This window comes from Nyctereutes procyonoides, unplaced genomic scaffold (assembly GCF_905146905.1).
Source record: "Nyctereutes procyonoides isolate TBG_1078 unplaced genomic scaffold, NYPRO_anot_genome, whole genome shotgun sequence".
Taxonomy (NCBI): Eukaryota; Metazoa; Chordata; class Mammalia; order Carnivora; family Canidae; genus Nyctereutes; species Nyctereutes procyonoides.
Window position 1 is genome coordinate 1,285,304 of NW_026575158.1, and position 12,584 is coordinate 1,297,887.

The 12,584-nt window shown below is 34.2% G+C and overlaps 1 protein-coding gene across 1 annotated transcript in view; it reads left to right on the forward strand.

Moving 5' to 3' along the window:
- Window positions 1-12,584, forward strand: part of ROBO1 (roundabout guidance receptor 1) — a 409,328-nt gene that overhangs the window by 263,162 nt on the left and 133,582 nt on the right. The window contains exon 3 of the mRNA XM_055313849.1: window positions 2,997-3,154. Within this exon, the coding sequence (XP_055169824.1) occupies window positions 2,997-3,154 (158 nt within the window). The remainder of the gene's footprint in view (window positions 1-2,996; window positions 3,155-12,584) is intronic.

The following is a 12,584-nucleotide window of genomic DNA, read 5'->3' on the forward strand; positions in this document are numbered from 1 at the left end:
GTCAACTATATTTTTAGACAAAAAAAAATGGTTCAAAGGAGATTCAAGATTCAATGATTCAATGAAGCTTATAAGTTTTTGGTGGTTTTTTTTTTCCCCCTAATTTAACAGAATGAAAAAGAGTGAAAAGCAGTTGAGCCAAATTCTGTGTCCCAACCTGTGAACATAAAACATTATATACATGTGGAAGAAATGTAATATTAGGATAAACAGTGGTTATTAAACAAATAATAACTTTTAGGTGATATCTACTTGGATACATTATCTCTCTATATAACATATATATGTAATATATATGTAATTCATTCTTTTTCAAATCCATATATAATCTTCTTTTCAAAAATTAGTTCCAGACTTTAGAATTTCATACTATTCATACTATCAAAAGTATGCATTTTGATTAATAACAATGTTAGAGAAGGAAAGATTTTTTTTAAGAAAAATGAACTGTGTTTGAGAATACTTATGGATACCATTGGCAGAAAAATCTGCCAAAATGCTGCCAATCATTTGAACTCAATTTTTAATTACTTAAATATGGACATAAATTAAGCAAATTGGATTTTAACTAAAAGTTCATACCATTTTATAATATGACATGTAATTTCCCCCCAAAGGAAGTGTTCAAGACGAGTACAAGGAAGAAAGTTGCTTTTATAGAAGAGAGGAAAAAGTCTTCAATTCATAACTCTGCAGGGCTGCCTGTAGCCATAGGCAATACTAGGGTTTTATTCTTTACAGCTGCAAAAGTATTTGCATGAGCATTATCTAAGCAACAATCTTTAGTGGATTACATTTAGTTAGCTTTTCATTCTATACTATAAAAACCCAAAAAACATAGAAAATGAAAAAAAAAACCAATCTTGATTTATCTGACTTAGACCTTTGATATTTCTGAAAGACATTTTATTTATTCATTGGTTTATTTGAGATATGATCTCAATTTGTAAATAAGATATAATGTTACTAAGTTTGTTTTAAGCTCACAAGTAGAAAAAATTGTACAAATGGTTTATTTTACTTGAAAAGTATTGTCCTTTTGCGTGTTTCAAGGGTGTTAAAACTTCAGAGGTGTTATTTTAGATTAATAATGTAATCCAGTAAAGGTTCATACTACCTTACCTTCGTTAAGGTCCATTCATTTGCTTTTTCTATAAACCTTATGTTTTATCTGTAGTACATTCTTAATACCTAATCATAACGTAAGTTTATAAAAACAAGTCTTCAAACCCTGTTGTTTTGCGTTGTGGTAACAGTAGGTGGGGTTTTCAGTTCAACAAGGTTTACTTTTGTGTGCGTGCATTTTATTAATAAATATTGTACAGTATCAAAGTTAGAATTATAACAGTGTGATGTAATTGATTTTTCTTTTTCCTTTTACCATTCTTGCCTTAAGAGGACTACATCTTCCCTTTGAAGTCTTATTTTCCAAGTGTTAACATAGTCATGTTGTGCCCAAATTGTCTCAATATGCAGATAAAAAAACAGTTTTATTTGAGTGGTTGTTAAAACTTACCCAGATGTGTACACATACTTAGCTGGAGTAGAAGAAAGAAAAGTAGACAATTAAAAGAGAAAAATACAGAATTTTGTAAGCCTGTACATTTGTTTGAGGTTTTGAAACCAAAATATAAGCGTGGCTTTTGAAATAATAGTTTGAGGATAAGTTTTTTACAGTGTAGTACTTCATCCATGGAAATATTTCTAAATGTCATTGGAATAGAAGGACACCATCCGGTACAAAATTGTACCAAACTCTGAGTTCAATGGATTTCAAATGATAAGTAACATTTATCACTTCAAATCTATGCACTTAACATATCAATGAACATTCTAAGTACCATCTAAAATAAGATTATGGAAATTGTTTGCATTAATTATGCACTGGGAGAAAATGGAGTGGGAGGAAGATAATGTTTTTAGGTTTTGTGTTGAAGTATGTATCTCCATGTCTGCTTTGTAAATGTGGAAAGGGAGACTATGTTCCAGTAAACAATGTAGCTGTGATTTAAGACTGATGCCAAAGAATTCTTGATTTCTTGATGTTTACAAGAAACAGAGGGCAATTTTTCTGTATGAGCCATTTTTGAAATACAAATCTGGCTAATTTTCCACATTTTATTCCAATAGTTACAAAGTGAATGATACTACTTGTTTTATAGTATGTTAATATCCAGTTGAGATCACTGTAATAAACTTTTCCTCCTCTAAAATACAAAGTTAATAACATAAATATTATTGATAATATAGTATTATCAAAGTTAATAACATAAATACTATTGATAATATCTCTCACCCTGATGAGGTTTGAGGATTCAAATAATATTTATCATACAATAACTAAAAACACGGAATATAGAAGATGCAAAGTGACATGGTCGGTAGCAGTGCTCTTTTTATCCTTGGCTCCTTCTCACATTTGCTTCACTCAGTGATAAGGGAAAAAGACAGTATTTTGAACGTAGTCATTTTGCAAATATGTCTAATGTTTCTATAATAAGCATTTTTAAATTGTAATGATTATATTCTTTTATACACTAATATTAAATATCTTTAAAATAACTCTCAAATGAATGCACATGTGGAAGTCTTTTTTGGTTTGTATGTGTATGTAATTAACTTACTAATAGAAAGCCTCATCCCAATGTGTCATATAAGTAAAAGGAGGTTTCAGTTTTATTCTTTAGCACATGGATGGCAAACTGTGGGCAGGAGGCAGAGAAGAAATACCAAACACTAACCGTGAGAGCATGAAATAGCAAAATACACTTGTCCACTGACCCATCGAGAATATCAAATTATCCCTGTTGTGTATGCTTAAGGCCAGACATCTTTATTAAGTTGCATATGTCTCTAAGTAGATGTAGATGCTCCAAGATATACTGAGATGGGTATTACTAATAGTTTATTATAATAAATGTCTTTTTTGCTGGAGTTCAGAGATAAGGGCTATATATTTAACAATTGAGTATAATGATTTAATCTTGTTCCTGCAGTACTACGGGATGACTTCAGACAAAATCCTTCTGATGTCATGGTGGCAGTGGGGGAACCTGCTGTGATGGAATGCCAACCCCCACGAGGCCATCCTGAACCCACCATTTCGTGGAAGAAAGATGGCTCTCCACTGGATGATAAAGATGAAAGAATAACTGTGAGTATTCAATTCAGTAGTGGGGAGTATAGATCTAACTATCTTCACCAAAGAAAAGAGAGAAAGGTGTGAAGTTGTGTGTTTTTTTTTTTTTTATAAAGGGTTGCAATTATCTCCCATTTTCACTTCTTTTAGAATAAACATATTTCCATTTTCCCTGTGTTGACATGAAAATGAGTGTGGAAAATGTATGTTACTTAGTTTGGATATTAGTAAGAGAAAACTATAACTTCTACTTTAATGTCTTAGACTTAACACTTTTACGTATGATTTAGTTGTTGTTATAATTCAAGGCATATCACATCTCCATATGCTACAGTAAAAATTGTTAAAAATTTGGTAATATAGTATGTTTCAGAAGGCCTCCTAAGTCACTTCAGGTTTGTTGTTTTTTTTTTTTTTTTAATCTCTTTCTCCTTTTCAAATAGCTTGTGTATTCTGTAGAATTTATTATTTTTTCTGAAAACTAAAATCTCATTCTGAGTGATGGGTAATAATGAATTTATCTCATTCCAAAATAAAACCCTGTGACTAGATTATTAGATTTCAAATTCCTGCTATGATACAAGTAGAGAAGTCCACTCTCTGGACTAACAATGCATTTTCTTCTTGACATCAGTGAGTCTATATGACTTCTTTGCTTTTTCTTGGCTTTCTTCTATCTTGCAAGGTATTTACTAAAGTAGCAAAATAACTGAACTCTCATTGATTCTGTGGTTGTACAGGACTGCCCTTTACGAGCTTCTTTGTTTTGCACGTACACTCTGTCCTTTACAAATTCATTGGCCAAGATTTAGAGATACTCAGGAGAATGTGTTTAAGGAAGAGTCACAGCTAAACATGTAGAAGAACAAAGTTATAACCAGACTATTTAACTTTAATAAATGTTTGCTCTGTTTCTGAACAACCTGTTAGCAAATTAGCATCAGGATTAAATAGTGAAAAAGAAAATTGAGAAGGTTATGGTAGACAGATTTTAGGTACCTTGAAGAAAAATACCAAGCATTTTCCCTGCAGTGATCTGAATTACAAGGAGTCTTTCAAAGGATTTTTAGAATCCTAGCAGTTGAGATAAGAATAACCCAGCTTATATTTTTAGGAGGTGCGGGAAAGTCACATGGCAAAGTGAACTATGTGGGAAACACTGGTTTGGGGAGGTGAAGTCAAGAGCACAGGGGCACAGAGACTATGGGAACAAATGCTTCTTTTATTGGTGATGACAGATTCCTTCTAGATTTATGTACAATTAAGATAATATCTTTGCCTTAAAAACATTTTAAGTCACCTAATGACCACTATCTGTAATTTCCATTTCCATGCCTGAATGACTCAAACACATTGAAACCATTATTACACATTTTCTCCTTCAGATCTTTCCTGATTAATTACCTATGTATGTTTAATACAAATTAATGCTAAGCTTCTCAGCATTGGAGATGTAGCGTTAAGCAGAAATCCGTGAGTGCCCTTCTGAAGTTTATACTCTGTGAGTGAGTATACAGATAAAACCAAAATAGGTAGTATGCTGAACTATAATCAGTCCTATAGAAAATACTAAAGAGGTAGACAGATTAATTAAGGTGGGGGTAGGGTTTCAGTTTTAAACAGGAAGACCAGAGAATGCTTCTCATAAAGACCTGAAAACATTAAAGGAGAAGAATACACAAGTATCTAGAAAAGTAGGCAGACAAAAACAATAAGTTTAAAGACCCTAAACATGGGGCCTACCAAACACATTTTTTTTTAAAGAGCAAAGTGGTCAGTGTGGGTTGAGCAGAGGGGAGATTGGTAGGAGATAATATTGGAGGAACAAGTAGCCAGACTGTAGGACCTTATAGATCTTTTAAATAGTTTGGCTTTTCCCCTTGAGTGAAGTGGAAAGCATCAGAGTTTTCTCAGCAGAATCCTCTGCTGTCTTGAGAACACACTGAAGGATTATAATGATTAAGCTAAGACACTAGTTGGGAGCTTTTGCAATAATCTAGGCAAGATGGAAATGGTGGTTTGGATCAGTCTGCTAGGAGGGGAAGTAGTGAGGAGTGGTTAAATTCTGGATCCACTGTGAAGCAATAGCCAACAGAATTTGCTAACAGACGATGTCGCTTGGAGAGAGAGAGAGAGAGAGAGAGAGAGAGAGAGAGAGAGAGAGAGAAGGAGAGAAGAGTCAAAGCCTACCTTAATTGATTGGTCTGAGTAGTTGAAAATATTGAGATACCACTGATTTTAGAAAGAGAAGATTTGGGGTTGAAAGTATCAGCTCAGTTTTGGACATTGTAATTTTTTTTTTAAATTTTTATTTATTTATGATAGTCACAGAGAAAGAGAGAGGCAGAGACACAGGCAGAGGGAGAAGCAGGCTCCATGCACCGGAAGCCCGATGTGGGATTCGATCCCGGGTCTCCAGGATCGCGCCCTGGGCCAAAGGCAGGCGCCAAACCGCTGCGCCACCCAGGGATCCCTGGACATTGTAATTTTGAAATTCTTATTAGATATCCAAGTATAAATGTTAAATAGGCAGTTTGAAATATGAGTCAGAAATTCAGAGTTGAGGTTGAGGCTGGAGAAAAAATTGAGTCGTGGTAGACATAGCAAGTACTCATTACTATGCAAGCCTCCCCTCCTTCTGGGCAGATGAAAAGACTGCTTCCCAATTTTCTTGCAGTTGGGAGGGCCAATCTGACTGGTTCAGCTTCATGGTCTGTGAGTGGAAATTAAATAAATTGAATACTAGTGAGTGAGCCTCCAGCACTTTCTTTCTTTGCCATGTGGCAACCAAAAGAGGACACATGTTCCAAGTAGTGCAGCTACAACACAGACACTCAAAGAGCCTGGGTCCCTGAGTTATGGGTACCAAAACTTTCCACCCCACACCTCTGTCTTTCCATGATGGACATCAAATGAGTGAGAAATCTTTGTTGTATTACGTCATGGATCATTTCTTACCACAGACTAATGTATCTTATCCTGATGAGTATGGGAATCATCATCATGCACATATATTCTAAAAACAGAAGACTGAAGTCACCAAGGGAGTGATTATATGCAGAAAGGAAAAGAGGTCCATCTTTTAGCCCTCAGGCAGAAGAGGCAGAAAGTGCAGTGGAGACTGAGAATGAGCCGTGGAAAAGGAAGGAGAGCAGAGAGCAGCCGAGCAAAGATAAGGAGGTGGCAAAGACTGAGTCGGTTGCAGCTGGTTCATCACATAATAGAAGGACTGAGAATTGACCATTGGATTGAACAACCTGGTGGTCACTCATTGATGACCTTCATAAAGCAGTGTCAGTGGAAAAGAGGGGTTGAAACCTCACTGAACTGGCTCAGGAGAGATTGGAAAGATAGAAATCAGACACAGAGCATCAATAATTCTTTTTATAGTATATCTAATGTAGAAGATAATAAAGGTGATTGTAGCCTCAGTTCAGACTTAACTCTTAATACATGTGTATCTATGCTTTTTCCATGATATTAACGGTTTAGAACTGCTATGGCAAATTGGATTTTTTATAAATCCTCAGAACTTCCTATTATATCACATATTGAATTTGAAGAGATGTCATGGTTTATGCCAAAATGTTTAATTTATTATTGGGTCTGCATTTATCCTTTGCTGTGCAGGGGATGCTGTCTTGTCAATACAGGGCACCGGTTCCCCTAAATATTAGTACTTTCAAATCAATATAAGAACAACCTCTGATCAGGAATCAAACAATTTAAAGTTGCAATAACCTATGACTATGAAAAAATGCCAAGATGTTAATGTATAAATAATCTTAAAATCAGTTAAAGGAAAAAAAATCAGTTAAAGGCCGCCAAAATGATGATCCACGATAGTGTTCCATATGCTAGAAAATGGTAACATCTGAAACTTACTATTTCTAAGACCATCTGTGTGTTTTGGATAAATTATGACTGTTAAACTGATAAAACACTTAGAGGTAAAAAACATACTTATACATGCAGGGAGATGAATAGATTAAAATCGGCAGTTTGGGTTCAGAATTACTGTTCTTGTTTAGATCATAATTGTTTTTGTTTTCCTTTAGGCGAGACTAAAATTGAGTAATGAAAACAAAAATTTAAAACAGAAACAGAATGTCTACTGTCTTTAACAATTCTCTTTTTTCCCCGCAAATTGAAAGTAGATTCTTAAGAGATATTGGGTATTAGACATTTTATGTGATTCTTCTTTCCTAAGCTTGTTTTCAAATAATTGTTTTCATTTCTGTTGTTAATGTATTTTGCCAAATGTGTTGAGTACAGATGAACAGGAGATTAAAGCACATAATATCTTTATGAAAGGCAAGTAAAGATTGCACAGTTATTGCTACAGTTTTGGTTATAGGAATTTCTAGAGTTCTTTAATGTGGTGGCTTTCTTTGTTGAAAATGTAAAGTATGACTCTCCCAGCTGTGAGAACAAAGACACACCCTTCAAAAAAAGGGCAAATATGTAATTGAATTGTAGCTGCACCTGTATTTTTGATGTTAAGTCATTTCTTTTTTACATTGACCTGGATTCTGAGCCAAATTTCAGATCTATAATGATTATAAACCAGCAATATATAAATAGCATTTTCTTATTTTCCTACCTGACAGGAGAATCTTTTAGAACTCTTTTGGCACTTATTTCTTAGAATAATTTGAAGGAAGACTTAGATGATGTTTAGTCTTTCTTCCTTTCTTCTATTTTTTTTTCTAGACATGGGTATTTAGAGTTAGAAATGGAAGTAGTATAACTGGCAGACTGGATTAAATAGATTTACCTCATATGCCTGAGAATTAGTCATAATCATTATAATTAATAAGTGAAATTTTCTCATAGAGATGAATCAGAGGACCAAAACTTTTTTTTTGGTAATGTAGAACATTTGGATATGCCTTATAAAAATGATATATTTATTTTATCTCATCACATTTCAGAAATATTGTGCTTAAATTCAAGATGATTTTGTAAAGTGAAAAATGTATAATGCTAAAATTAGGTAAAAAAAAAAAGTATTGAGCACTTTGCATGCCCCAGATACTCCACATTATCTCATTTAATTCCCTTGAAAACTCCATGAAAAGCATTTTTTTTCCCTTATGGCACACTTATACTTGCTAATTAGTCTCCTAGAGATGATTGTGATGACAATGATAATGATAGTAAACATTTACTATAGCACTTGCTATGTACCAGGTCCTGTTCTAGGCACTTTATATGTGTTGACCCATTTAATCTTGACAACAACCTTGTCAGATAAATACTAAAATTTCACTAATATAGCAATTAACTCTGAATTGGCTGGGGGACAATTATGTGAGGGTCTGTCTTTTGCTCACTAATAACATTTTCTATTAGGATCCTATAGGTTTTGCTACATATATGACTTTCACTTGCAATCAATGTAAATTTCAACTAAAATGACAGTAACCTTTAATTTCTGCAGTAAAATATTACCTTTAGGGCACATCTGGCTGGCCTAGTCAGAAGATCATGCAACTGTTGATCTCAAGGTTATGAGTTCGAGCCCTGCATTGGGAGTAGAGGTTACTTAAAATAAAATCTTTGTAAACATGAAATAAAATATTATCTTCATGTTTATAATGGTCTGGGGAGATAGTTCACACAGTGAAGGTTATGGTGGCCTTGAAACATTTAAGAATTGGTCTAGGTGCACCTGGGTGTCTCAGTTAATTAAGCAGCCAACTCTTGATTTCAGCTCAGGTCATGATGTCAGGGTTGTGGGATCAACCACTGTGTTGGGCTCAGCACTCAGTGTGGAGTCAGCTTGAGATCTCTCTCTCTCTCCTTCTGCCCCTCCCCCTTCCTGGCACGTACTCTCTCTTCTAGCTCTGGAAACCCTACCTCAAATGATAAGAGGACGATAAATAACTTTACCATTTGACATTTAGAGAAAGAAGGATTTATATTAAAAAAGATATTTTAAATCACTGAATTATTCACCTAATGGTGTTTTATAATTATCCAAATTGTGGATTAGCCAGGTTCAAATATAATTAGCTATACAAGTTTCAAAACTTATTGCTGAAAAATTAAACAATTATAATAAATTATATAATGAATAAGAAATGTAGTTAAAGAAAATATTGCTGATGTTGTGAGTTGGCAATTTTGTATAGATACAATAAAATATAATAAAAACTAATACTGCAGCAGTAAAGTATAAATTGTGAGATCTACCTGGACTCAATTTTGAAATATCAGAGTTAGTTTCTTCATAGTAACCTTTGACTGTCATTTATCCTGAATGATTGCATTTTACTAGTTAAAGAGAAAAGCTTAAAAAACATTCATCTTTTCATGTTTGAAATTCTTAGCTTTTGAGCTAAACTTTACTAATGAATAAAACATGCTTTTTCCATTCTCTTTGTATGTGGCTTTGTGACATAAACATTTTTTAATCACTTGTGTTATTCTTTGAGATAGACTGTACCTTGACTTTTTAATTTTTCTTCCTGTTTTATATGCTATAGTAGTATGCTAGAAATATTTTATATATCTTAAAATTTTTTTACTTAATTGAAAAAAATTTAGATGATGAAGAAATAGTTTAATTATAAATTATTTATTTCCATTAAAGCCTCCGTCAGACCAGAAACCATTTTATTGTCAATTTCATTTATTTATCACATAACTATAGTAAGATTTTTTTCATTCTCCTTTGAAAAAAGTAGAAAAAACATTTATTGCATCAGTGCATTTTACATGATAAGCAAGTGTATTAACTTTTTCTTAAGGTGACTTAGATGGGATGACCAGCCACACTGGCTTGCTGGGGACTATCCTGGTATTTGCATTAAAAATCCCTAGTCCTGGGAAAACCAGGACAGGTGGTCAGATTGTAGGGAATTGATTTATATATGAATGAAAAATTGCATTCATGCAAGGTAAGTAAAAAATGATTAAAATTTAAATAGATCAGTCTTCCTGTATCATTTCTTTCATAAACCAGTTAAGGATTTGAAAATAGTGAATGAAGAGACAAAGTCAGTTATACATTCCCATTCCCATGCTGGAGAGGTACAGTTGTTAGAATGCAGTATGTCATCAGTTCTTTTTCTAGTCCTTTTCTGCTTCCTGTGTGTCTTTGTAGGTTTCTTTGATTTCCCTCATTGGTGTGATATTTTGTGAAAAGCAGCTGACTCACATCCCATCCAAATCCCCAGTGTCTTCCAGATCCTTCACGAATTTGGCATTCAGCCTCTCCTTGCCAATTACTTCCTTTCCCCCCAATTCCCACATGTCTCCTTCCTAAGCCATCTGCTCCTCCTCCCTTCCTCCGATTAGTGCTTTCCTTTTCCGATTTCTTTTATTGTTCAATGTCTGCTGCTTCCTTTTCCCCTCTCTTCCCCTAGAGGAAATCAGCATACTTAATGTAGCTGATGTCATTGGGCCTCTTTTCCCTGAGAAGTTAAATTTGTGTTTCTGTGAAATAAATATGTAGTTCTGTTTATGGAGATCAGAGGAAACTGGTAGAGTCAACCAGATTTTTTTTCTTGTTCATCTTAGAGAGTCATACATATTACATATTTTATATTTTTTAAATACAAGAAGTTTATTAATGATTTAAATCTGAGTTAAGTCAGCATAAATCTTTAATATGAATCATGGTACTAAAAATGAAGAAATGAGTTAAGAAAATAAATTTATGTGTACTATCCTGCTCTCTTAATTGTCACATTTAATAATTGAAACACAGCAGATTAATAAACTAAAACATGGCCTTTGGTATTATAAGACTCCATATTATAACTTTGTGTTTCAACACATAAATACACGATCTTAAGGACATTTGATCTCTATAAATGTCATTGTTACCACCTGTGACATGAATTGTCTCTTAATACCCATGTTGGTTCAGTGGTGGTGTTGTGGAAATCCAGCGAGGCAATACATGTTAAATGTCATTATAAGTGGTGACACACTCTCTCTGTATATATAAGTAATGGATGTTCTAGTTATTACTGTTGTTGGTATACCTGCCTGAACTCTGGATATATTTAATTACCAAAAACTCCATTGAAAAGGAAAATCAGGGATCCCTGGGTGGCGCAGCGGTTTGACGCCTGCCTTTGGCTCAGGGCGCGATCCTGGAGACCCGGGATCGAATCCCACGTCAGGCTCCCGGTGCATGGAGCCTGCTTCTCCCTCTGCCTATGTCTCTGCCTCTCTCTCTCTCTCCCTGTGTGACTATCATAAATAAATAAAAAAAAAATTAAAAAAAAAAAGAAAAGGAAAATCAGGAACTGTTTGTGTCATAGCAGTTTTATCTTTTTTTTGAATAAAAAAACAAAAAAATATAAATATATATGAAAAGAGATCTAGCATTTATTTGTCTCATCTAAATTTCTATGTATATCTGATTCAACACTGTAAGGAAATTTTATTTTCTACAGAACCACCAAGAGCATTCAGTTTAGGTGAATACTATGAATAAAGTATTTAGACTAATACTGATACTAAGAAACAAATTTGAGTCCTCTGTACATCTTTATTGTGAAATACAGTGATCAACAGGGAATTCCACAAGAGACTTTAAGGCCTAAAGCCCTAAGACATTCACTGTGTGTAACAAATTGACTTTTCTTCCATCCATGTAGTTATGTACAATTCTTCGGGGAATTGAGAAATGCTGTGATTCAGATGGGGATGCCAGTTGAGCAAGACTGGTTTATCTTCCCAAGGAACATACTGAATCTTTCCTGAAACTTGTAATTCCACTTAAATAGTTAAACATATATTCATGTTTGGACACTGAAACTAGAAAAAGGAAAGCCACGTGGTCCAGACCCACTTGTAAAGTCTAAATACTCTTATGAAAGAATGATAATAAACTAAGACATTCTCAGTTCTAGCATACAAAGTAGTTTCGACAGTATAATTAAAAACATAATTCTGGTGAGCATTTAGTTATTGCTCTAGTTTTATAACTATATATATGTTAGAGATATATTTAAAAGCTTGGATATTTGGACACCTGGTGGCTCAGTGATTGAGAATCTGCCTTTGGCTCAGGTCATGATCCCAGGGTCCCAGGATCAAGTCCCACATCGGGCTTCCCACAAGAAGCCTGCTTCTCCCTCTGTCTATGTCTCTGCCTCCCTCTCAGTGTCTCTCATGAATAAAAAAATAAATTAAGAAAAGCTTGGATATTAAGGGCTTGAAGGGACAGATTATGAGAGTCTTTGCATATGCTGTTCCCTCTGCCTGGAATGTCCTGACCCTCCTTGTCTAACTCACTCATTTTTCAGGTTCCAACATAAAGGCAACTTCTAAGATGAGTGTCTGCAAAACCTCACTCTGCACATCCACACTAGAGTTATCTCCTTGCTATCTTGACCTTTGCCTTTGACTAAGTACTTTTCTTTTAATCTGTTAGAAATCATTATTTATAAATTACTCCTCTAAGATACGTAAGATACTTGAG